The 27550-nt window shown below is 39.9% G+C and overlaps 1 protein-coding gene across 6 annotated transcripts in view; it reads left to right on the top strand.

Moving 5' to 3' along the window:
* Positions 1 to 27550, top strand: part of RASAL2 (RAS protein activator like 2) — a 186741-nt gene that overhangs the window by 39491 nt on the left and 119700 nt on the right. Inside the window, exon 1 of one of the 6 annotated variants that reach the window (XM_074906969.1) lies at positions 19971 to 20565. The exons of the other annotated variants lie outside the window; for them this stretch is intronic. Coding sequence (XP_074763070.1) covers positions 19971 to 20565 — 595 coding nt within the window. Of the gene's footprint in view, positions 1 to 19970; positions 20566 to 27550 lie in introns of those variants that run through there. 6 annotated transcript variants of the gene reach the window in all.

Below are 27550 nucleotides of genomic sequence, written 5' to 3'. Positions count from 1 at the left end.
CTGCCACAGCAGGAAACAATTTTTGCAGTGGCGTATCTGAGTGAATCAATCTTTAATAGGGCAGAAGGTTCTTCAGTAGCTTGCACTAATTAGGACTGATTTGGTGAGCCATCGGAAACTGAAACAAGCCTCCCTAAGCAGAGCAAATTCTTTCTGCTCCAGGGTTGGTTAAGGACAGGAGGGCACAACTTGAGTCATGTGTGGTAAGGTTTGTGCAAGTGCCAATTTTGTCAATGTATAAACTTAAATGGAAGCTTGTTCTCGGAAAATAGGATTTTTCTGGGAGTTGATGGCTACTGCTAATCTCTCCCAAGGCTACAACTGAGCCTGTAGTTGTGGAGGGGACAGTTCAGACGCACATGTAGGCAGTGTCTCTTGCTTGCATTTGGATGTGCGAAGTATTGCTTTGGCCTTTGCTGGGAAAGAGATCTTGTTGGCTATTCCCTTCTAGCCCAAACATACTAGTCTCTCTTTGCTCACTCAAGACTTCTCAGAAACCATGAATTTCTGCCTCTAGGAAAAACAGAGATATCACTTGATATGGAGTAATCATCTCCTTGATTACGCTGTGATGGACGTGGCATGACAAATATAGGAAACTAAAGAGGAGAACTCCCTGATTGCTCTGTAAATAACTTGAGACATTGTAAAGACCAGTTAATTTACCTAAAAAGAAATGGAGTAAAAATAAATAAATATATTTATTTCCTTGCTTCAGAAATGAGGAGATTGGAATGATTCTAGTTGAAAATTCACTTGAAAAAAAAGCAGTCTGAGAATTAACATAGAGGGGCTTTTTGCAAAGAAGTCTAGCAGATTAAATGACCAGAGCATACACTTACCTTACAGAGATTTCTTCAGAGAAGTTTTAGCCCATCAGTGTTTGAAAGCACAGTTCTTTGATGAGGGAAATAGAGCCAATAGGCAAATGTGTAATAAGCATTGATAACTTTCAGAATTCTGATTTCAGAATCTCTGGAGAGGTTTTTTTAGACTTAAATCTCATTATTTACATTGTGAGGATGTGTGTTAAATGAGGTTGGGGTTTTTTTAAATATATCTGCAAGATGTTAGGAAGTTCAGGATGCTAGGAGAATGGTATGAAATACAGCTGGTGGGAGGGTGACCCCAAAGGTGGAATACCCATTGAAGAACTTTTTCGGTAGGATGTATAAGCACTCATTCTGCACCACAGAAAGTGTGTGCTTGAAGTCAGTTTGGTTTCTTCATTTGAGGAGGTTGGGTGCTGAGACCTCAGTTCTGTAATCTCAGCCTACTGCCCAGATCTTCATACTGGTGTGTGGATAAAAGGAACGCTGCAGTGGGTGGTCAGATGGAAAATGAAATGGCACAGGAAGGAAACACTATAAAGAAGCATAAAGGACACTTAAAGTATTTTTTTTCCGGTGTTTAAACTACAGGGAGCAGCAAGAATGTAGATCTTATTCCATGTTATCACATGTAATTCTGGCAGAAGTCTGCAACAAAAGAGGCTGATGAGCTTTTTGTATGGTCTGTGTCTGATACCACTCTTCTCATGCCATCAAAAAAAAAAATCCAGTTATAGTGAAAGATTGGCATAGAGGTTATCTGTCTGAAAGTGATCTTGGTTTTTGTGTTCCAAATTTACGCATTTGCTTAGCTACCGACAACTCGCAGCAGCTTTCAGAGATTTTGGGATTAATGAACTAACTGAAAGAACATCGGTCTTTAGAAGGCACTTGTGCGGTGACTTCTGTGTAAGAGTAGACATGATCAGAGGCTATTTCAGCAGGAGTTATATTCCACTTACTTTGAGGCAGTTGTTTTCTTAATTACCCCTCTGTATAAATATGTTTAAGGTTGGTTATAGTAGACAACTGGTGAATGCTTCATTAAGTGATGGTGAAACTGAACATCCTAAGGTTTTAATCTTTATTTAAAACAAAAAGGTTATAAAAAGGCAAGGTCTAAGTAGACAAACAGCATTTTGCCAGCTTAACAAATGCTATTGTATTTATCTCTCCTCTCCCGAGATCCCTGTTACTTTTAAAATACTGTTTAATTTGCCTGTCTGCTGGTCTACAACTGCAGGAGAAAATGCAGATTGTGTTTTGGACTTGAGATAAACTGAAATTAGCTTGAGCATAACTGAGGAGACATTTAAGTCAACTGAAATTGGCTGTTCTTTAACATCATTGTTTGCCTTATAAAATACAAAAATACCATATGGAAAACTCAACACATTAAGGAACAGCAAAATAGCAAAAACTTACAAAGAAGGACTTAGCCAACCAATATCTTGGGTTTTAACTATATGCTTCACTTCCTTTTAGTTAATGTTTGAAATGACACCCGTTATTTCAGCTGCATTGCCACAATCCTGCTGCCATATCATCTGAATGAAGATTGTGAAAGATTATGATGGATGCAAGAAGTTGATGTTAAATGAAAGTTGAAGTTGTCACATCAAAGCTCTTAAATAGCAGAAAAGTAACAGCCATGATGGTTGTACCCTCTTGACATTGCTTTTTTTTGGCAGGAAAATAATGGTAGTCTAACAGAAATCTTGCATACCTCGGAGGTGTGGGTTGGTTTGGGTTTTTTTTGTTAAGCATGAGGAGTATCTTTTATCAGGTACGACTGAGGATGATACATTGGGGACCTTTACAGTAAATGCCCATACATAAAATAGTATAGATTTTAAAGGTAGTAGCCACTAAGCTGTTGTATGAGAACACCATGGCTAAGGGACCTTCAGTATTAATTTAATCACTTGAGTGCAGTGACATTTATGTTGTCACTTCAAGTGAGTGTTCTGTAGAACATATTTACTAATAAAAGCATCTTGGTTAATGAAAATCTTGCAGTACAGGTGTCAGAAATATTCTGAGTCTGGTTTGGTGTTAGTTCTTGCGTTATGGAGCCATCAGAATCCTGTCTTCAGAAAGTCTTCTAATGTTCTTAAAGAAAAAAAAAATCTGTTTAGAAATAATGTGGCGTTACCTTCTTATATTCATTGTTCTTATAAACCTTCTAGCTAAATACACAGTGCTGTGTGTTATTTCCTCTGCAGACAGATAATTGCAGTAGGGGGAGAAAAGTAAGCAGTGTAAAGTACAAAATCTCAAATAGTGTCTATAGGTTCCTTTTTCTGTTTACTGGGAACTTAATGTATCTTCAGTTTGTAAAATAATGAAAACATTTTAGCCTCTAAAGACCAAATTTGTCATTAGTAATAAATCACTTAATATTGTCTTTGAAGATACCTTATATTTAAAAGTAAACTTTTTTCTGTTCTTAATATCTCTGTATCTCCACTACAGATAGGGACTACCAAGAGACTGCAGCAAGGCTACTTGTATTGCTCTGTAGTCGCTTTTCTTTGTGGAAGTAAATTTGCAGTCCCTTTCTGACATGACGAAATAGGGTATTTCTTTATTCCCAGAGTCCAAGTTGTACTCTCTGACCATTCTGCAGACCAGGCTTTCCTCCTTTGTAGCTCTGCAATACATTTGGGCTTAGATTCTCCACAAGGTAATTGTGAGTTCCATGTTGTAGTCTTCCCAGCTTCAAAAAACTGGACTAAAATTGTTCTTTAGTGTTCTGTGTTTTTCCCTGGAGAGTTCAATAGACAGCACTCTGTTAAGAGTATTTCTGGTTTTGGAGATCTATGCATCTCTCCATCACACACTGTAGGTATCTTGACTGTTTTGGGACAGGCTTGTTTAGTCATCAGTAGAATTTTTCTAAAGATTTAATTCCAAACTTAATTAAGCCATACCAGAGGAAAGGCACTGTGATTCTGAATGGGGAAGGTTTTTAAAATGTTTTGTTAAATTATCTTAATTGCCGAACATAATCAGTTTTTTAATATCCCTGTGTTTATCCACTGAATTTTGCAGAAAGTGGTTGTGATATCAGCTGTGACGTGAAGCTCTTTCGCCTTCCACTAACCAGCTCTCCACTACTACCTCTGTGTAAATAAACACCAATTACTGCTGATGGTGTGAACATTCAAAGCATTTGGGTTCACTTGTTAGTATATTCTGCTATTACCATGTTTAAATTTGCAGTGCCAAGGGTTGTTATCAGATAATAGTAAGAGAGAGAATTAGTTTTGAAACTGAGATTTCCATTCTTAGTAGGGCCTGAGAGGAGATATTAGTTGATACTTTAGGTAGAAGGAAGAGTGAATTTAAACTTTGAGTTCAGTTAATACTGAAAGTTGCATTGAGGCTGAAAGTTGTAGTTAAGCTAGTCAGAAAAAGTACAAATATTAATTTCCTGCTTAAGTATGTAGATTTTAAAGCTTTAAAAGTCTCTGTATTAATCTTTTGATGTTGCCAGTTACTTTCTGGAACAGTCACAGGCAGAGGCTAGTTCTTCTCTGAGCTAAATTAAGCTTTTTCCTGAGTAAGTGTTCAAAAATAACTACACTTGCTAAATTACAGCTTTCTAGCTATTGCATTTCAAGAGCTCTGCATCATCAAATTTGTATAGCCAGGTAATGGCACCCCTGGATGTGAGAAGAAGCTTCAGTGGAATTTCTTTGCTGCTTCTTTACTCTTTCTGGAATCTGTGAAGTTAAGATCTTGAGATAATAAATACATCTTTCTTCCCTCTCTTCCCTTCCCCTTCCTCTCCATGTCATGTTTCCCCTCTTATTCCTGGCTCTAAACTTCTGAGCTTTAAATATACATTTATTCCTCTTTTTTCTTTAGTGAGAAATTATGTTGTGTGTCACTAATTTCTTTTGTATTGCTGCACTGTTTTTTCATTCTGCTTAATTTTCCCAGTAGCATAGTTTGTGGCAATTGGCTTCAGTTATTTTACTAGGAATACTTGCATTTAATTATATTGCATTTGATAATAGAAAAAGAATGTGAGAGCAGTGATTTCCACCACCACCACCCCCAGCTTTGGTGGGATTACCCAGAAATTGCTGCCACCTGGTTCATTGAGAAATTCCCTTATCTAGTGCAAAATTTAGAGATCTTAATGGTGAAGGAGCCAAAGCATTTTAATATTCCTCTCATTGCCAACTTTAGAAAGTGTTAAAAAGAGATAATTTAAATTTGTGTTGAAATAGTTTGTTTGGTTTTTTTTTTCTTTTGTATTGTTAAATATATCGAACTGCAATTCATTTGATAGTCTAGAGTTGTGATTATAAGGACTTTCAGAAATGGATAGAGAGCAGAGGTGCAGGTGAGTGAACTCTCCTGTTAACTTCAGTGATTTGCAATCTCTTAAAATTGCTACAGATTGGAATGGGTTGGATATGAACTATTCAGTTGTCAAAAATACAGTGAATACAACACGAAAGCTTGTGTGATTTAATCCATCTGTTCATTGTGTTTGATAGTCGTTACATGGGAAGAGCAGAGAGGAGAGCGAGTGGAAAAAGTACCCAAAAAAACCTAGTAGGGTAGAAAAATGAAGGACAGGAATAAAACTTTTTAAAAAAATTTTTTTTTTTTTTTCCCCAGTGAATGTGGCAAAAGATTCTGAATAAGGAACTGATGTGCAATCATCTCTGCATAAATCTTGCACTATTTCTGGAAAACTTTCGTAGACTTGAAATTCCACTGTAAACTGATTTCAGTAACAAAGTCAGTTTAAGAGGCAATTGTTTGTGTTCTCCCACCTTTGCTACAGGTTCCTCAAATGTACCCCCTTAAACTGTGGAGTTGTAAACCCCCAGTCACCAAAGTCAAAGGTTTTAAAGAGCTCAGAACAACAAAACACTCCCACGAAATCACCTGGTAGCCAGAGCTTCTACAGGGTACAACAGCAACCTGGTGGGAGCAGTGAGTTCTGGATTTGCTTGTACTTCTGCAATCCAGGATGCCAAGTAAATATCAAGTTGCTTCTCTCTGGACTTGATGGTCTTAACAAAACTCCTTCTGTCAATCTAACCATTGCAGCTTTATAGACTCAGTCTCTGCGTACCTGAATTTCCACCCAAACCACTAAGACATGCTAGATTGGGTATATGTTCCAAGATTTGAACATGGTTTAGTGGATTGGCAGGAAAAGTGAATTTTTGTTCACTTGACAAAAAGGCCTGCTTAATTTAGGCTCACTGGAAGTTTGCCAAATGGCTGGAATATGGGGGGGAAGGTGTAGGAGATCTTATACCCTGTCTTGTGAGTAGACAGTGAATCATGATATCTGATCTGGGAACAGAGCATTCCACTTTGCAGCTGGTTAGGGGACATCTTTGTATGGAACAAGGCAAGTAAGAAAATAGAGAAAAAAGAGCTCATGCCTTCTGTGCACAGGAAATAGAGCCCATATCTAAGCTTTAGTGACCTAGAAAGGAAAGACAAGGAAACTCAGAAGAGAGCTTGTTAAAAGTAACTTTTTATATCTAAAGAGTGTATGAGGGTTATTTTAAATATCAACAATTAAACCTGTCTTAATTGTAAAAGTGATGGTGTATTTGCTGTAGGACAGTAAATGTCTATAGCATTATCAGCTCTTTTCACGCACTTCGATATCACAAATTCCTTGTTGGTCAGTGAGAGCCTGAGTTACAAGGATGGATGGCAGGACACTCAACTTCCCTTGGCGATATCGCCATGTCTGGTGGATGAATATGTCACGCCTTTTAGAAGTTCAGTGAAGTTGTGAGCGATGCAAGGTGAGACCTGAGACTTCGTGCTGGTTTAAGAATTAAATGTTCTAAACCTCATTACTGAAAAAGTTATCTCAGTGGTCCTAGAAACTAACCTGTCTTGCACACTTTCTGTTCAGGCTCACATGTTCATCAGTTGTGAGAAGTTCAGAAGTAGGTTTGACAGGTCAATTTAAAGTACTAATACATGCGTTAAAAAATCCCCCAAACCAAACTACAACTTACTAAACTCTTAAGATGATTTGTTAAGGATTATCTTGAGGATTGTCTTTTTATATTTAATTGCATCTAATTATATTCCTTCAGGGGTTTATATTTTAAGAAGATAAGCTCTGATTTATCCCTGGTTTTTTTTCCTCCTCTGTTCCAGTTTATTCCAGAGTAATACGTGATTTTGTTCTGTCAGTTTTTTTAGACAGTCAGCAAGATAAAAAAAGGACCTGATACACTTGACAGCTTTTCAGAGAGGAGAAACTTGATTTTGTTTTGGTTTCAGTTGTCCTTGTGTCCCTACATGTATATTTATACAGGGAGGTGATTTTTGGCCTCTGTTGCTGGAAATCAAAACTATGCGACTTCCCCCTGAGTCTCAAAGTTGTGTGTCAATCCTGTGCTGCTCGCGCCTTTTAGCATGAAGGTATTTGTGCCTTACTCTGCCATTAGGATACAGCAGGGCACAGCCTCTCCAAAGCAGGAGCCTAAGGTATGGGTTGGAAAGGAGACTTTTAAGTGTGCTCTGACACCTTTCCTATTTTTGACATCTGGTGTGAGCTGGAGCAGAGCTAACTGGGTCACTGTCCCTGTCACCCCTTGTACCTTGGGGTTGTAAGTAGTGAGAGGGTTGATCTGAGCCTTGGGGTCTTTTCCTTCTGTCATTCCTTCCCTTTTAACTGGCTCTACCCCAGAATTCTGACTGGTAATGGTAGGAGGAGAGCCTTGTCTTTTGCAGGAGGTCTGGCCGGTTAATCTTTGTTTTAGAGATGAGAAGTGTAGGAGGAGCTTTACTGACCCTAAGACCTGTTCTGAGTTTTCCTAGTTACAAAAGTGGATGAATTGGTACGGGATAAGAAGTTGCATGTTATCCACACAAATAATACAACCCTAAGCCTGTGCAGAGTTGACCTACAGGGCTTTTTCTGTGTTTGTAGCATTCCTCTGAGACCTGATGTTGGCATTGTCCTGCTCCATCCTCACTTGCTGTGAAGTGAGGAGGGAACAGGAAGCAAAGGCCTTGTATTCATCTAACGTGGTGGTGTTGGGAATGCCGAATTGGGAGGATTTCCTGGCCTTTCTTGTTTTTTTGGAAAGAAGAAAACAAAACTTAAGACACAAAAAAAATCCTTGTTCTGTCTGCCTCTTCCCTTGCCACTCCCCACCACTTCTGCCTCATGCATCACCAGCCCAGGGTGGAATGTTTCCAGGCTTCTTTTTGAAGATATTTATAAATAAGTTGAGCTCCATATGTTTGTTTTTTCCCCAATGATTTCTTTACTGTAAGTCATTGTATTTCTGTATAATTGATCTATGCATGGCAACTTGCATCTAGGGAGGGAAGTCACAAATGGGTTTGGCCTGTGCTGTGCAAGCATGGAGAAAGGAAATAAAAAAATAGTTTGACAGTAACCCTAACAATGACAGCTGGGGAGAGAAACTTGTTAAAAAAAAAAAAAAGTTAGTTTTAACTTGTTTTGAAACAATAAGAATAAATGTGCTACATAACTGTTATGAACTAAAATAGAGCAGGGAATAGCAGGCACAGATTTCTCTCCTCTAGCCTCAGCCAGCGGAACAAAATTGGGCTTTACTTTTATAAATACCTATAGATCAAGAAGGGCAAAGGCACTTTAAATTGTGAGTATTTTTAGCAAGAAGGAAAAGCATTTCAGCAGTGTTCTTTCGCACATGTTACGGTTATAAATCACATTACCTTGGTATGCTTCAAAACAAATCAAGATTTCAGGTTCAGTGTTCTCAGTCTGTAGAATTTGTTTCCCTACACAAAAGAGGTGAATTCTCCTCATTCCCATGAGGTTTGGGGAAGGAGGGAATGCATGGCTGGATGCATGCTGCAGTCAGGAATATCTGTGGTGGAAAAACATCAGCCACAGCAGGGCAGGGGGAGCAAATTCCCTGCCATGTCCTGTGTGAGAAGATTAGGTTAATACTGCAGCATGGATTTAGCAAAAATTAGAAAGGATAATGCTGCATTAATTCACATAAGGACTAGTTTCTGTAGCACAATGACAAAACAAAACTCGTAATAGTCTAAAAATATAACCCTGAATAAAAGAACTTTCTCCTCTGCCTTTTTAACTGATTCCCCCTCCTCCCCTCATTTCCTGCTTGGACACCCAAAGTTGGAATCCCTGTTTCTGTAGCTGTGACTCAGAGCTGCGGTGCCTATCTGCCTTGTGTCAGGCATGGGGCTGTCTAGGGGAAGCGGAGTACGCACATACCCAAAGTGTGATGCAAGCTTTGAAATTGCACCAAGTGCACTCGTAGCATCAAATGTGCCGGATCACGCTGCGTTTCCAGTAACAGCCAGAGCTCTCTTGGCTCCGAGTGGGAAAGTGGTCATGCAGCCTGAAAAGGGGAGAGAGGCCAAATTGCACATTCATTTGGATAATTAGGTAAACAGTAAATATGAGAAGTCTGTCTCCTACTCAAACTCCATTGTTTTTTCCTGAAAGTCTATACTTAGATTTGGCAGCTGGATTTATCACAATAATTGGTGTATTGTTTAAACAAGGTCACTGATGTGTGTGCGTGTTTATCTCTGCTTAACTGGATTGCTTATTTGAAGTAGAAATACCTCTGAAATTATTATGCAAACCTCTTGAAAACTTGCATACTCCACTCCTGAGGCACATGGTCTTTATTAGAAAATAGATGCAATTATTCACGTTCTGTTTTGCAGCTTGAAGTCCTGAGGGATTTGTACATAAAACAGTGGAGATTTGATTACATCCTGATTTTATGTCTTGCTGGTATATGAGTATTTCATATGTGTAAAAAACCCTTTTATAAGGCACAGATTATACTAAATTACTAAGTGAAACCATACGAGTGCCGTCCCATCTATTGGAATACATGTGTTCATTAATTTAGTCTAGCTTCAGTGGTTGCTTATGTATTTATAAAACCCAACATGGCTTTGTGTTTTATATTTGAAGCAAATACTTCTGGCTTGCTGGCAGGTTGGTTTGAAACTTCAGGATACAGTTTCAAAGTCGGACTTTATTGTTCACAGCAGTTCTGCAGTGAAGATGGAGCACAGTTTACTAACACTGCTAGGGTGGTCAAGGTGAAAATAGCAAGTAACACCTCATTTTCCCTTTTACTGATGAAGTGAGTAAACATGAAGGCCTCGAGGAGGAATGTTTTAATCGAGTAACTTTTTTGACAATAGTTGCACATCAAGAGAGGGTAGGACAAAAGTATTTTTACAGAAACTGCTACCTCCCGTGACCTTGGTGGCAGCTGGGTATTGGCAAGTCATTTTACAGGACTGGCAGTGATTTGTTTTGTGGACAATTAGTGGCTTCTCTCTGAAAGCTAGTTTCCTTGTTGATGGGATTGCTGTGATAGTAGCACCCTAAAGAGAGTTGTACAAAACTATCTGAGGGTTTAAATAAAAAGCATTTAAGAAATACGTACTGGAGTGGATATTCCCTCTAAGCAAGAACATGCAGTACAGCCTGGGTTTTGTGTGTGTGGTTTTTTGTTTGTTTGTTTGGTTTTGGTTTTGGTTTTGGTTTTTTTTTTGTGTTTTTGTTTTGTTTGTTTTTTCCCTAGTCCTGTTAAACCTTTTGTTTAAAATTTACATTTTTGCAATGGAAATAATTGAGAATATTCTTTTAAAGAGCTTGGTGAACAGTGGCTCTCTGCTGGAAGTGCTGCTTGCTTACAAACGGGACTTTGCACGCTCAATTTGGGAAGGACTGACCTCAGAAATAGGCAGTTTTGTCATCTGGAAATCCAGTGCTCACACCTAATGAAACAAAATCAGTCGTTTTGGAACTTGAAAGAGAAGTAGTCTCTGGTACAGTAATAATGAATGAAAAGACACAAAAAGAAATTAAGTGCTTGTGTCCTGGGCATGGCTTGCTGTTGAGTACAGTTGTTTGAGGACTGGGATTTGGCCTCCCTGCCCAGCTGACACACCAACAGCAGTCCTCAGAAGGACAGTTTTAATGGCTGGGGGCTCTGCGTGGAATGTAATGACTCATGCTTTATACAAATCCTTTTTCATGTCCAGTTCTTTTTTTTTGTTCTGTAGTGAGAAAGTGTGTGCACATGTCACAAATTTGTTCCCTGAATAGTCTGAAAGAGAAATTCTGTTCCTTCCCTCCCTCCCTTCCTCCTTTCCTTCTTCCCTCCTTCCTATCTCTACAAAGTTTGAAATTATTTTATATCTTTCTCTTTTGGGGAGAGTCTCTTCTGTACATGTTACCATCAGACATAGTTTAATATTAACTCATTTAATTTCTCAGTTCAGGCTTGGTGTTAGGATGTACGAGTTCATCTCTCAGAGGTCATATGGTGTTATCTCAAGCTGTGTCCTGTACTGTACATCTTTAATCATTCTTTAAATTACAAGCACAGAGATAAATTTAGTCACAGAGGGTGTGCTGCTTTCTTTTCCCCAGTCTTGTGCTGTTTCGGTGCTCACAGGTCACCTTGCTTCATCTCTTGGCTCTGCATGCTGTTGCCAGTTGTGAAATTCTCCAGCCCTGGCGCCGGGCTTGCAGCTGACTCTGGCTGGCAGAAGGTACATCTTCATTTCAGCGCTTCATCACTGTCCCTGACTTCTGGCTTTTGCACTGATCCAAGACTGTTCCTGACAGAAAACCTGTAGAGAAAGAACTCTTCTGGTTAGAAGGTCATTGAAATTTAATAACTGCTCTTTTTTCCTCCCCCTCATTTCATTTTCCTGCTCTTTTGGTCGTTTCTTTTATTACCTTCTCCATGTGGTGTGTAGTAGTGCTACAGCAACTGGAATTTTACACAGATACTCTTCCCAAGCTGGTATTAAACCTTTTACTTCCAAACTTTTGGCTTTTTGACATACTGGCATGTTTTCATCTTTCCTCCCTGTGATCCATTTCTCTCTTTAGATGAAGGTTTAATATTAAACTCCTACACACAACTGATTTATTGTCAGTTGTTGCACTTTAATTTGCTAATATTAATACAACATTCTGGGAGAGTATGAGATGGGTGTTAGGGTAGTTCTCATACAGCTCAAGGAATTTCCTTCCCTAAAGTCAGAGCCTAAAATAATCCTGGATTTGTAAATTCTTCCTCCTGGTTGGTTGTACACCCAGTTCCCAGTGCCCATCTCCATGGCTAACACTCTAATGCTGTCACATAGGCAGGTTTTCAAACCATTTCTGTTTGTAGTCCAATATGGCAGGATTTCTTCCTCTGAAGATTCACCACTGAATATCAAAGCTGTCATGAACCCCTGTGTACACTGGGTATAAAACTAACCAGAATCTCAAGTGTATCTTTTGGTGATTCAGTTCACACACAGATACCATAGGTGTCAAACATCCTGGGTGTTAAATACTGCAGAGGTATGTTTTGGTTTGTGTGAGCTAATTGTTGACTTTCTTGTTACTGACTGTAAAAGTCTTGCTAGTTTGGCCCTGGACAGCCCCAAGTCTGCCTGTTGGCATTTTCTAGCAATAAACCAGACTCCAGAATGGGTGTTTGGCACAGGGCATTGGAAAAACCAATGATGTCCTGTTGCTATCCATCTTGCTACTTGAGCTACCACAAAGTCTTGCTGCTTATCACCAATGCAGGGTAAAAGTCAGGACAGCAGACAGAATATTTCTATTACTTGTGGTGTTTATATGGTAAATGCAAGAATTATAGTTATGGATGTTGCCAATGTTTGTCCTTATTTATACCATAAGAGTACAGAGATACACAATGATTTTGGAGAGTATTGTTAATTAGTTGGTGGTTATCTTTTGCTGCTGTTTGGCTTTACAGCAAGATTTCCAGTGTTTGAGAAGCTCCATTTAAAAATGTATTTATAAAATGAGTATTGTGTGAAGGAGTTGCTGAAATAAAGATAGTTTATTCACTGTCATAGGGAAAAGCAGGAGAAAATAAGGCCAACAGAGGTAGAGCAATTAATTTTTAAAAAAAGCACAGAACAAAATTATAAACTCAATTCCTAATATCATTGGTGGAGTCTAGAGTTGGTAGGTCTTAGTTTTGCAACGGTCTGCACTGGGGATGTGCTCCTTTACAGTTACATAAAAATAAAGGCTGGAAAGTTTGAATATGTGCACCTGCTATTTGGGCATAGTTACCAAGACCATTTTTGAGGTATTTATCCATTAACATACCTATATATAATGACTATTTTTCCTCTCTTAATAATGTTTAAGCTGCAGTTGCAGGGATCACATCTAGCAATAAAACTGTTCTGCTGGTAAACCCCTGCTTTAAAACTGCAGGAATAATGCCTTTTATTTTTTTCTTTCTTTCCCTCTCTCCACAAAAATCCACAATACTTCAACTGAAAAAGGAGTAGTGTGATGGAAAGGTAATTTTGCCTGCTGAAAAACTGTCATTAAAAACCAAAATCAGTAGCTTGCGTATGATACTTCAGATGGTACCAAGCCCAACCTGTAATTGTGACATGGATGTCAGAGTGGGGATAAGCACTTTATTATTTATATAGTTGAAGGATGGTCTTGCAGAAGTTGTGAAGTAGGGCACTGCACTTGTCTGTCTTCAGAGGCTGAAGTTAGTGATGTGTGGCTGCAGAGCGTTTCCTCTCAGCTTGAGCCCCCTGCATGTGCGTGTGGCTTCCCAGCTCGGCGCAGTGATAAGCCCCTGGAGGAGCCAGGACGCCAGAGCAGCTGTGTCACAGGTCAGGGCTGAGGGCTCACCTGCCTTACAGAAACCTGTAAATCTCTGCAAATTTTTGAGGCAAGTGCGGCCGCTCACTACAAATCGGTCTTTTTACTGTTACGACTTTCTGTGCTACACAGTAGTTGCCAGAGCATTTACCTTCAGGTTATACATTTGTTTATTTACACCAGTGCATGTTGCTAAAATACTTGGCTGTCTCTGGGTGGCGTGGCTCGCAGCTGTGTGTGGGCTCGCCGAGCCGCTGCACGCGCTTGGCTAGCTTCTAAATGTACATTTTTATGGCCCTTGAAACTTGGCATGAGCTGTGTTTTGTCGTCAACAACAACAGTAAAAGATTGCTAGTGAAATTAAAATCTGACATTGCTGTTCTACAGGTTTATTTGTGATGTATTGAAATGGGATTTTCTTGCTAAATTTTCCTGGCATCCATCCAAAACCCAGCATCTCATAAATTTATATTATCTCTCTCTGCTCCTCTAAGTTGACAGGGATGTAGCAGCTTCTCGTGCGGACCAGGGGAGCAGCATGGGTAAATGAAGCCAGGAGACTTTCAAGTGGGGAGTTTTTATCAGCAAAGAAATTGTAGAAGTTTTGCCATGGAATTAGAGGGCAGAAATCTTGTCAGGTTTTTCAGTACCTGCTGCCTTCAGAAACCAGGGAACTGCAAGTTCAGACCTGAGTCAGTCTGCATCACTGCAGCATGGCTGTAGTGAAAGGCAGAGGGCTTGGAAATGCAGGGCAGTGACAGTACAACAGTGACAGCATGCCTTGGCACTGAATTTTCTGATAAGGAAAATGAGACTCGCTCTGGCATTTAAACGTGCTGATATTACCATTTAGCTTGTTCGTAAATGCATTTCATTTCCAGCGTAGTGATAGTGAAAACAGCATACCTTGTTGATTTACCTAGGACAGGTGAGCTTTCTGTGCGGTCACTGGTATGCATTGCCAGCTCAAGGCTTGGCAGATAAACGCCTGGCAGCTTTGTTCTCAGGAACAGGATTTGGGCTCAGTAAGTCGTCTGTGCTCCAGCCGTGCCAATTCCAAACTCCAGCAAGCCTTATTCTTCCAGCCACTCTAATCCCAAATGCAACAGTTTTGAAGGTGCAATTTCATTTGTCCTCTGCGTAACTCCATGCACTAAATATTAAGAGTTCATGTAAGTCAGGTGCACTGGTCTGCGCTGAGCTGAGAAGTGATATCCACCTGCAGGAAATGTTTCAGGGGGAAACAGATGCATCTCAGTGATAGGAGATGGGAAGGGGATGTTAGGTCATTAATTACTTCGCCTTGCATAAACAAAACTTAATATTTTGAAAAGTCTCTAATTTAAAGGGAAGGAAAAATCTTTCATCCTCTGTGCTATTTAGCTAGATGTCAAATTGGGTCAATTGGAAGACTTTTGTGCTGGTTTCTGCTTTATATATTGATTACTCCTTCATGAACTGTTACAGTGCAGTGAGCACAGGACTAGTTTTGAAGGGGAAAAGAGCTGAGGGAAGCTAGACTACAAAACTGAGGATCCCTGCCAGACTGCATCCCTTCTGGTTTGTCTGGGGAAGGTGCAGGGTGCAATTTGTTATATTTTTCAACATGTTAAAATACTCATTTGATGGCTGGTAGTTGGGGACTTAATCTGGACTTTCTCAGAAGTGGTGCTTTCTTAACCTGCTGTCTTTATGATTTAGAAGAGAAGATTTGGTTGAAAACCCAAGTGTGGTGAATAGATGTTCAGGATTTCTCATGGATTTTGATGGTTGTGTGGAGTTTGGTGTATTTTTGGTTGGTTGGGTTTTTTCCTTTTAAACTCTTGCTGCTTTCCCCCATCCTCCTGCATGTCTTGACAAATGTTTTTAAAAAAGAGAAGCTGGTAAGTTTGTGCTTTGTCCAAAACTAATTTAAAATGTAGTAGTTCAGTTATGGGAGGGCTTCAATTCATCTTTTTCTCAATATAAGCTATGCTAAAGACGAACTAAAATTTTACATGTTGTAGCGCTTTACTCAAGCACTAGACAGCTTTCAGAGAATTAGCAGGCATTAAACTTTAATTTTTATTATCAGAGACAGGTTCTGCCTCTAGCTGCTTGGCAGTGATGCTTTTTTTGTGGTGTTGACTTTTTTTTTTTTTTTAAATGGCTGTTAGTACTTATGAAACGACAGATACTCTGAGGAATTTCTAAAGCTTCATGCAGCAGAGCTGGGTATTTTTTTTTTGAAAGCTAAATGGTGGAGAGTGGACAGCCCATGCAGGAGGCCATTGCCAAAGAATTATCTTCATATCCTTGGGGAAAATGTAATGCTGCTTCTGTACATTTTCTGTGAAATGTTGTTATAAAGTTCAGAAAGATTGTTTTCCCAATATAATCCTAAAGCTGAAATACAGTTGTATTCCAACATAGCAGATCTGCATTTTATCCTTAAATTACTTAAATATCTAGCAGTAGTGAAATATATGCTGTTAAACATGTCAAATCGGATGATTAAATGACTGGATTGTTAGGAAGAAAATAGCAATTTTCTGAAAAAGCTAAATGAATGATTTGGCACAATGAACTGCAAACATTACCAAAAAAAACTTCTGAGGAAAATTTGCTAGCTGAGGATCACGTTTTTATGCAGTAGGTATTAAAAACAGGAGGTATAAGTGAAAATATTCCAGATTTTCTCAAGTTAATCGACAAGCTCCTTTCTTCCACTAAAATTATTTTACCTGCTGACAGCTGAGTGGGTGGCTCTGTACGGTTAGGGATCGCGCATAACCAATATGTTAGCAGTCACTGTTGTAAGCTGATTTCTTAATGGTAGTGAGACTATGTAAATGCTTCCCAAGATAAACTGCTGCTCTGAAAGGGCTTGGAATTTTCACACCAGGGCTGCAGATCAGGGAGAAAGTTCTGCTATGCGAATTAGCAGAACTAATTAGCTACGTGAATTACTTTCTTTGCATGTTGTATGTACACAAGAAATGCTGGAGCCAAGTGAGAGTGATTTTAACTCAGTGGCATTGGATTTAGCATAGACGAAGGGTTTGTTTGGGCATTGCCTTTGCTACTGATGATGTGTATAAGGAGGAGAGAGTCCAGTTTGACTCAAAGCCCAGGCTAACATTTTTGAGCTAGCAATTTAAAAAATCGTGTTATTTGTAGACTAAGCAGACTTGTGTATCAGTGATTTTATGTCAATAAACATGTAAGCCTTGTATGCCCTTTTTGGAAGCACTTTGGGAAAGGCCATTTTTACCCTTTGTAGAGTACACTGTGAAATCTCAGCTAAGTGAAGGCAGCTGGATAACTGTTTTCTTTGATCACGAAATGCATTCATCTGAGCAGTGGTAACATGAAATCAAAAGTGAAATCAGAAGTCAGAAGTAAAGACCCTTCTTAACGTTATTCAAACTTAAACTAAACTGTGAGTTTGCTGTTCCTGGGCTTCATGCTGAGTGCTTATTGGAGCCTGTCTTTTTCTGTATTGTTAGCTCTGTACAGAACTGTGGTCCGACCCCTGGCCACACCAATAAAAATATTTTTAAATAGAAGTTAACCCATAACTGGTTTTGCATGTTGCTTCATGCTGTAACTTGATACACAGTTAATCTTTCTCTGTGTTCCCTTGCTGAAATGGGTGGTCTGTGGAAGTCGGTGATTAATGTAACGCAAGCTGTATTGGGAAGGAGATGAAATGATCTTTCCATGCAGTTGGGAGTCCACAGGATGGTGGTGAAAAAGAGAACTAGGATGAGAGCAGTCCTGGTGATCATCTCTGTCCTCCTGCAAAGACCAATGTCTCGCCTGAAGTTTCATTCTGCCCAAAGTGCTGTTGTGCTAAATCCCTGCTTCAGAATAATGTTGACGCAGCTGGTGTCATATTATCTGAGTTGAGTCATTCCTGTTGGTCATACCGAGTCCTCTGATATGGCAGATAAGTGCTTTCAAAATGCTGTTTCAAAATGTGGTTTGTATGGGTGCTCAGCTTGGTTGTTACATTTCAACAGGAGTTAGAAAGCATTCTAGAAATCTATGTCAAACAAATCCCAGGAGGACCACACTGCCTGTCTTTGTTTTCTGTCCTCTCCTGCCCTTCTGTGCTCCCAAACCAAAAGTAGATGCAGATATGCTAGCAGAAACTTGTACAAGCAAGGCTTACAGAGCTGACTAGAAGGCTACTTCACATTCTCAGTTTTCCCTGCTGATTATGACTTGTGTCATTAGAGTGACCCACATTGTCATATGTCGTATTTATTCATATTTATTTCTGAAGTTCCCTAAAGCCTACTTTACCAGACTGGCTAATTAAAAGCATTTGTTCAAAGCATTACTGCCACATTAGTAGGAAGAGGCTCAACAAGGAAAATGAGGACCCGTTACTGAAGGGGGTAGGTGATCCATAGCAGCAGATCCAGTTAAAGTTGGGGTCCTTTGCTTCAGGATAGGAGGAAAACAAATGCTATATTTCCCTCAGTCTTCACAAACAACAACTCCCAGGCCACTGTGCTTGGTGAAGGGGATCAAGAAGGAGAAAAACCACCAGCAGTGGATAGGGGTCAAGTCAGGAGTTACTCATAAGAACTCTACCCATGCAAGCCCATGGGACCAGATGGGCTTCATGAAAGGTTGATCAGCAACCCCAGGGACCAAGAAACATAAGACAAGAGCCAGCTAATTTTTTCCTGGTGAATTCTGTCTCATTTTCATGATGGGAGCACGTACTCACCACTCCCCATGCCTCCTTGAGGAGATCATTGCTCTGGATGGAAATTATAGCAGAGTTCTTGTTTAGGCTCGTGCTCTGAGCAGCATGACTTCCTACAAAGCACGAGAGTCAGCATCATTATTTTTGATGCAGAATTTGCACTGCAGTGTCAGAGCTGTTCTTGCATCTGAGTCTATTTGTTGTAACTTCTTGGACGTGGCAACTTTAGATAGTTGCTTCTGTTGCTTCTAATTGAAGAACATCACTTGCTACTGAATAAGGAAATTATTTCTCTGCATGATGGGGATCTTTGGGTAACTCCATCCCTGTTCGAGGAAGCAGTGATACCCTTTTCCATATATACACATAAGTAAGGAAGTGTTTGCATCTGCAACTGTTTGGAATGTACTTTGGCTGATGAATGCAGCCCAGCTTAAAGGCAAGATCCTGTAGTGGGTCAGTTAAGCTTTATTGGTCTGCCAGACCAGATTATCAATTTATTCAACCGGAGAAGGAGTTTTCATTGTCACTTGATTGCCAGGGGTCTGTCAGCATTTCCATTATAAACCCCCTATTTTCAGGGATTTGAGTAGACTTGAGATTTAAGTGTTCTGGTCTAAAACTTGGCAAGGATAGTCTGAGTTCACCAGTGGATATTTTCTTTATGAGATTTTAAAATAGTCAGCTGTTTCTTAAATTGTAGAGAAGGCAAGGGTTTTTATTTCTTTTGGTTAACAGATAGAACTATTTTTTCCATCTCATTTATTCCAACTAGATTTATAAAAATAAAACCCTATTCTGGTGTTTTGGGTATTTTTTGTTTGTTTGTTTGTTTTTGTTTTTTTAAAGGGGAGAGTGGGTGGGTAGGAAAATCTGCCTGCTGTCCTATTCTGTTTGCCAGAGGATCATGCCTCAAAACCTTCCCTTTGCTTTGGTCTATGTTTGGTGAAGTCCCACCCACACTCTGTCCCTTTTCTCCTCCCCTTTACTTAATTCTCTTCAGTTTATTTACAGTCTCACTACATTAAGTTGCAGCATTTCTTCTCCTAACTCCACTTGTCCCCTTTTCCTTCCTTTCTGGGGCTCAATTCAGTGATGAATCTGCTGATTTTAGCTCTCTCTAAAAGGCAACTTTGAGGTATTCTTAAGTGATACGACATACCTGTGGTAAATATAAACTCTAGGAATCATCTTTATGTTGTATATTACTTTATACTTAACTATGTGTATCGTTATATACTTTACTACTTAACTGAAGAATATAACGTGCATGACTCAGTTGAGTATTGCAGGTTTTTTAATGCTTTTCTGAGACTTTGCTGGGACTCAAGTGAAGTACTGTAGCATTCTTTTTTCTTTTCTTTTTTTTTTTTAAACAAATCTTTAATGTAGACTGAAAAAAGTGAAGTGTGATTGGCGCAGAACACCACTGTGGGTTTTCATGGCTGGGCTCTTTTAGTCATTTCCTGAAAGCTTTGGTGCAGAAATGTGACAGCGCAGGAAGCGGCAGCAAGCTTAGCAAGGCTTCATGTGCCTTTAGAAATTGGCTTGCTGTAGGTGAGGGCACATCCTTCTTGCTGAGATGTAGAAATACCTGATTCTGGGATTGATGCTCGGGATCTTCAGGAAGAACCTCGGCTGTCTTGTAGTTCACAGCTGTGAACAAAGTGACTGGGGCTTGAAAGTGGTGAGTGAGGTATTACAGCTATATGACTGTTAAGCAACAAGGAATGTAAGTTAAGAGCTGAAATTCAAGGGGTGGAAAATGAGTGCTTTCAAAAAGCACTACAGTCTCTCTCCCAGGATCTTCAGAAGATCGTTGTCAGAACAAGATGCTGGCACTGCTCCCTTGAAGAACTATCATTGGTACCACCAAATGAAAGGCAAGAAGATGAATAATCAAATGAGTTCTGACCCAGAGAAAGCTCCCGGAGCGTACAGGTGGCAGACACATCCTCGGCTTCCCTGGAGGATAAGCAAAAGAGAGGGCTCTGGCAGCCTGAAAGGGGAATGCAATGTTCCAAGTCCTGTCAAAAGTTCTGAAAGCGTGGATGCTACCAGTGCTGATGGTCTCCACGAAGACCCAACAGAGATGCTTTTCCAGACAAGGACTAGACCATTTCGGGTTCCCTTCAACCGCTCTCTGTCTGAACCCGTGCCACACGTTGGAAACAGGAATGCAAAGCCATTTCTGCAAGCCATGCATTCAGTGGACTCTGAACAGCAGGGCTATTTCATCCGTGACATTTTTTCCTCTCTCTCCAGTGGCTTTTCAAAGATAATGAGTCGAAAAGGAGAGCCTGGCAGTGAGTCAGTAAATGAAGGGAAGACGGATGGTAATCAGATTGATTTGAGTACAGGTAATGAACTCAATTTTGGTTTGTTTTGCTTCTCTTTGTGTAGCAGGTGAGTATAGTGAGTCATTCTTTGAGACATACAACAGTTGTTTAAATTGTTTTTTAGCTTAGTTTTGTTAACACTACCATGGCCACTCTCTGATAATCTATCTTAATTTAAAAGAAGCAACTGAACAAGGGCCTTTGCTGTTAAGGAAGTGGTGCCAGATGTTTTGGTGTGTGCTTAAAAACTTGGAGGTCCCTTTAAAATGAGCATCATCTGGTGGAAGCAGCAGCATTTCTCTCTCAAATGCGCTCTGTGTGTGTGTGATGTATGCAGTCCTGCAAGCATGGTAGCCTCTGCAGCGTTGTAGTGCCCTGACTGAGATATCAAGCCTGCTACGGTAAATGAAGTACTAGGGAGAGAGAGAAATTAAGATGTCTTTTAAACAGTGTCCAAGACAGTGGAACAGTTCTAGTTCCTCATACAAGATTCACTGTTTTGTAATCAACCAGCTAAATTGATGTGTGCTCTCTGGTAGATGCCAAGGACAGCAGTGTTGCAAAGGTTTAGCCAGCTGGGATTGAGGTCAGCAAGATGCCGGTCTGAGATTTTTGTTTAAATCTACCCTGCTGATAACAACACTCATAAAGCAGGGGAAAAAAAAAGGCAGGAAGAGGGGAAGGAAAGAAATCTGCCTTCTGTTCTCTTGGTCTTTCCTGTAACTTTCTAGTGGGCTACCCAGCCTGAACCAGGTAACTGATGATGCTGTGAAAAAACCCGCAAAGGTTAAATTTGTAATAAAAACAAAAATAAACCTTCTTTTTCCCCAAAACCTCAGCACTTTCCAGAGTCGTCCAGATTATCATATTAAAAGCCTGATAAAATCTGGATCCAGTTGAGACTGTTGGACAAGTCATCAGTATTCAAAAAAGTTCAGCTTAGTAGTAGTAGTAGTGAAAGAAGAAAATACTATGTCTGCAGAGGTATTCAGTCTTTCAGTCCCAGTGGAATGTCCCTGACAGGCTTATGTTTGCTACTGGAAGCAGTCACATGGCTTTATAACAAAAACAAATGGCCAGAAAGAAGAAATAACTAAGAAGGACTGTATCAGTTCAAACCTAGTTATGTACAGTCCTGATTTGTGTTTCTCTAAGACCTTTTTCAATTGGAATTTGGCTTGATGATGCTTACTAAATTGTGCAGAATACATGGGGAAAAAAAAAGGTAGTAATAGAACTATTTTTTTTTCCTGTTGAAGACTTTTTGTTAAGGGGTTGGTTGGTTTGGTTTTTGCTCTTCTCTAGGCATTCACATTACAAATAAAGGTTTCTACTGCAAGCTCCCACTGTTGTTGACACCTCCTTGGAGAATGAATTACTGTTGCTGACTGCTTGGGAGAGTTTTTCTGTCTGGTCTTTTCTGCCTACCAATATACGTCAGCAAACTATATTGGGAAGGTATTCTATTTGATGTAGGTGGTTTGGATCAAAATTTTGCAGTATATGAGGGCCAGAGCATGCTGCAGTTCCTTTTTTTTTTCTAAGTACTGGTGCCCTTTGATACCGAACAGTTCTTTGATAGTTTCTAAGTATCGCCAGTTGACTAGGTTATTGGGGTGCTTTGCTTTTAGTAGTGTGAAAGGTAAACAGGAAAAGGATTATTTGTGAGAAGTCACCACTTGGTGAATACTTCATGTCAGTTATGGGACAATGACAGAGCTTTTTGGCTTTTTGGGTTCAGGTAAACCTCTATCTAAGACTGACAAAACTGCTTTTGCAAAGTGAGTCACAGTTCAGGAGCTAAGAGAAGAAAAAAAAAGAAAGGGACTCCAGATTAAAAGTTAAAACTCTCTTGAGGGAGGAAGTTGTAGTTGTTGGGGAAACAAGTGGATGCAGTCACCCACAAAATTGCCTGAAACGGCCAGGTCCTGCTTAGGCCACCGTCATGGGACCACAGAGCTTTTGGTGGGATGGACACCTCCGTGGAGTTTCTTTTCAGCTTTTGCCTTCTAAAAGGTTCAGCCTCTGATCTTCAGGTAGACAGCAGCTTAAGTTTAAGAGAACTAATCCACCGTGTAAGACATGCTGCCATGGGGAATTTATAGCCATAGGGCAACTAATTGCTTACTACTGGTTTTACTTTGCCTTAAAGAACAGCTGTTCTTGCCAGAGTTAGCTGGAGCTGCTGGGAAGTCTCCTGCCCCACGCAGTACTGTAGGCTGAGACCTAATACAACAGTGGCAAAACTTGTGAGCTCCTGGGGTGTGGATCTCAGATCTGAGAGAGGTAACTTGAAGACAAAAGGGGTAAGAAAAATAGGCCTAGTCTGTTCTGTTCTTCGACAGCAATCTAGATGCTCAGAAGTGGTCAAATCTTATGTTCTCCTTCCAAATACCACACTAGTTTAGTTCCGGGGGGGTGTTACTGAATTGTCCACGGTCCGTTTTGGTGTTTGGGTAGGCAGAAGGTATCTTCTCATGCCTACAGTTCTGCCCACTGTAAGGAAAAATTCAAGAAAATTGATGTTGTTTTTCTCTCCAAGAGAGGCAGAATTTGGGAATCCTCAGGCAACTGAAGTTTGTGGTAATAAAAGCTTTCAGGCACTTTACTAGTGAAGAGATGGTGTGAGACATGGGGGTTCTCCAAAGTATGTGAACAGTTTAACTTGGAAAAGCTTGATCAAAAGTCTGCCAGGAAACATCTGTTCGGACAGTTCTCATCATTATGACCCCAAACCCAAGAGGACCTTTTCTGTGGTGTTAAATACAGGGAGAGTTCAACCAGGAGAACCTGGGGGCATGCTTTCTGTCTCTCTTTTGTCCAAGGAGCCAAGCCCTTTACTTCCACAAGCTCACTTCATTAAAAGTGTTTCCACCTTCCTCTGAAATACTTGCAGATTATCAACTTTTTAAAAGGTTATCTTCCTTCCAATGCTTCTCTGGCTTCTTGTGTTTTGCTTCATCTCTGCACCAGAATTGTAGAGGCTGGGCTGTCTGTGTGGGTTTGTGTAGTGATTGGTGGAGTTTGCTGCTGATCTTGGTAAGCCTACAGAAGAGAAGTTTCCTTCCTCAAGAAATGGTTACCTCCCAAAAGAGGATCAGTTGTTTTTTTGGCAACTTGAAGAGGGAAGTGGGATTTAAGAAGAAAAGGGGGAAAAAAATCTGGATAAATATTTTCCAGTTGGTCTCACAGTCTAGGAAGCATGTTCAGACACTGCTTCATCAGTTCTTGGCTGTAGAAATCCTTACTGCGTGCACTCACTCATCCTCTTTGGTGATGAAAGGACACTGAACCTTGGGAGAGCTGCCTCCAAGATGCAGAGGCTCCTCGATGTGTGTGGCATGCATTCTGCAACATGCTGCAGCATGGGTTTTAGGAGGAAGAGAATGGATGGAGAGGACAGTCAGTGGGAAGAGCAGAGCTCCTTCCCACTGTGCTGTGAGGGTCTTCATGGGAGAAGCCTGGCCTGGGTTTGGGTGTGAATGAAGCGCTTTGGGTACGTGTTTGCAGACTTCTAACCTCTTCTAGAGCCAGGCATTTTGAACTAGTATTGACATTAACATATGCAAAGCCTGAAGGTAAAAGGATTTGTACTCGTTATTAAGTTGTTCTTTATAATTTAAGAAATCCAAGTACATTTCAATTTCTAGTAAACATGTCAGCCTGAGGAAGAAGTACAGTGCTGATAAACTTGTTGATTATGAACTTACCATGATTTCAGCAGAAACAAGATAAGGAAGAAGCTATGCAGGCAAACCCTTGGATCCAAGGGTTGTAGGTGAGCTGCTGCACCTTTTTCTATTATTTCTGACTATTACCAGTGACCCTTTAAAACTGTGAGAATGGGTTTGTGAGAGAGTTCTCACATAACATTTATTTCACTGTTCCTTCTTATCTGGATTACAGGGCAGTGTGAGTTTAATTGTAGATTGATGACAAAATAATTCTTCAGTAGAATCAATTACATATATCTTCCTGTGTATCTCTGTTTTGTTGGGGTGGGGGGAAGAAAGTAAACACAGATTTCTTTTATTTAGTGCATATTTAGCTTTTACAGTTGTTCTTTTGTTGCAACTTTTAAAAGATGCTTCTTCAGAATTATTTTCTTCTCTTTCTTTACCTGGATAAAGATATGTTTCTTCAGTCCTTTAATTTTGATTTCATGATTTAATTCATTTTATAGAGTTTTTTGTGCCTGGAGCGAGAGAGACTGTTTTGTATCCTTGCTTTTCTGGAACTGATTTTGTGGGGTTTTTTAATAATTCACTAAAATTATTCAAACTCTCTGCTCTTTTTTTTAATCTTTACAGTCTAGATTCATTAAATTATATTTCATAGATCTTTCCATGTAGACTTATTTAGAGATTTGTATTTTCACATTTCTAATGCAAATTAAAGCCGAAGCAGTTCCACGTTCAGTTTTTCAGTGATTCCCAGAATACAAGACTGTTTTTTCCTGAGATGGGAATTCAGTATTTATTACTCATTGGAGCAGCTTTTCTGTTTTCATGTTTTTCAAACCACTTTCTCATTTTAGAAATCCTTCTACTGACTCATGTTCCTCCACCCCCAAATCTCTTTTGCTCACAAGTAGTTTATTTTTGGTGGGGTTTTTATTAGGGAACTTTTACATAATTGAGCTTATTCTGTAATTCATATGTTTGTTGAAATGCTTTGCAAATGTCAGTTTATATGCCTTATGCTACAATACCCTATGATTTGTTGCAAGGTTAAAGGTTAAGGTTAAAACTCATTCACCTTTAATTGTCAGAACAGATTCAAGATAGCTGCTTACATCTAATGCCTACATTGTGTTAAAATGACTGTGTTTTTTTGTAGTTATAACTACAAAGATAACACGTTGCAGTCCAGTATCGGTCTGTTGTTTTTAAACTGTAGTGTGGCTTTGTGGTAGTAAATATTGTGTTACATGCTATATTGAAAATTACAGAGGGATGGTGATGCACAGGGGAGCATTTCTGGCATTTGACAGCTTTGAGTATCACTTAAACACCCCATCACCCCCCTGTACCCTGAAGTATTTTCTTTTGCTGGTGGCCATGACTGGTTCATCCCAAGCATTGTAATATTTCATGTGGGCAGTAGGCTAATACTATTCAGCTGAATATTTATGAACACAACAAAAAATACCTAGCCATAATGTCTGAAGCTAATAAAGTTATGCTTAATCTAGTTTTAATTGCACTCAATGAATGGTGTCTCTAAAGAGGTAGTTGTGTTCATTTCAGCCTGACTGTTGATTTTCATTTCTTTAATCCCCAGACCATTTTGTCTGATTCCAAAAATTAACATTCAGTGGAATGAATGAGGACATTTATATTTGTAAGAGCTATATTCTGACTCATGAAATCACAGCAAGTGAATGGCAGAGTCTTGCATTCTGGGTTGCTTTTGGTTGTTTTTGTGATCGGTATCCGTGGGACTGTTGGGATGTTGTACTTTATGCTGCTTTGTGCAGAGGAGGCTGACAGCTGGTGCATGCAAGAATATTATCTGTGATTACCTTGATCATGAGAAATTATTGCGTGGGAACTATCCAAGGAGAGGATAATTGTGTCCTAGGGATGACTTGTGTCCTGTATTTTCTTTGCAGGAAGATAGGGGTTTGAAGAGATGCAGCTTTCTTAGAGGCAGCCAAAGAGTGAAAGTGTGGAGATTAGAAGAAAGGACTCCCGGTGAAGTAAAGATTTGGGGTTTTGGTCAGAGAAGCTTTTCCTTTGATAACAGGCCAGACAGGGTCAAAAGGAAGTGGCTGGAGGAGGAAAAACAGTCTTTGCTTTCCAGAGGAGGAGCCATGTCTGTAGCAGTTGGATTTGAAATCTTTGGCAAAGCTGCACATTTTGACTGTTGAGTCTCCGGAAAGAGAAACTTCATCTGCGAGGCCTGACAGGGCAGGATCCCTGTGAGGGCAGCAGGAGATGCTTATGGTGTAGGGCCTGTCTGCGGCATGTCAGCACTTACCCCACAGCCCAGGAGGGCAGCTGGTCCTTGCTACTTCCCTTCAGGGGTAAGCAAGCCCAGGCTTGGGAAATATGAAAGAAACTGTGTCAGACTTTTCTCAAAATTCTGTGTCCTTAAAGATAGGCCTAAAACACAGTTGTCAGAGCATGCAGAAAGGGAAACTGTACCCAGTGGTTCAGATATCCTGGAAAACTCAGTCCTCAGAACCTTAACTCTTGTAGATGCACACATTTAGGGCCTGTAGTGAGAGGGTAAGTTCTGCCATGGTAAAATTTTCTTCAGGCAAAGCTCCCTGGCTTGCCTTTCCACAAATGCTACCCGTAATGGAACTTGGCGCAAGATGAAAATTGACTGCATGCTTACACAACGAGCGCTTCCTAGGCACATTGACCCTTTTTTCCTTAAAATAACAAACCCAAAGGAAAGTATTTCGGTTTTAGGTCTTTGTTTTCTTTCCAAATAATGAATGGTGTAGATTTGTAATGCTAACAATATGTGATTTAGGATTCAAAGCAACAGCATTTTAGAAGTAAGCAAACATGGACAAGATTATCTCAGTGGCCTTATTTGTACCATTGCTCTGCTGTAGGATTACTCGATCGCTGGCTTTAACTGATTAACTTGTATTATTGTTTAGCCTTATACTTTCTGTGGTGGTACTTTCTCTGGTAGTTACTCAAGAGACTCTTTAGACTCTTCTGAAAAATACTTCATAATCCTGTAAAACATCACTTGTTTAAAGGAAGCTGTTTATGTAAACAACAGGCTAATGCATGAAACTCTTGACATGTTAGCATTGAAACCAACTGTCCTCTGCATGGTTTTGTTCTTACTATGAGGAAAGCTGAAGCTAGACATCTGGTCTTCTGTGGGTGAGAGCTCTTCACAAGCTAAAGAACTGCTTGTTAAAGTGAAGTTAAAAAATATTTTGTACAGAAAAGGTGAAAAAAATATTACTGAAATAGCTAGGTCTCAAAGAAGCTTATGTTTTAGAGAGCAGGCAGTCTTTTTATTCCTTACGGGG

This window comes from Athene noctua, chromosome 5 (genome assembly GCF_965140245.1).
Source record: "Athene noctua chromosome 5, bAthNoc1.hap1.1, whole genome shotgun sequence".
Classification (NCBI taxonomy): Eukaryota; Metazoa; Chordata; class Aves; order Strigiformes; family Strigidae; genus Athene; species Athene noctua.
Note: the sequence above shows the minus strand (reverse complement) of the source record. Positions and strands in the feature narration are given on the sequence as shown.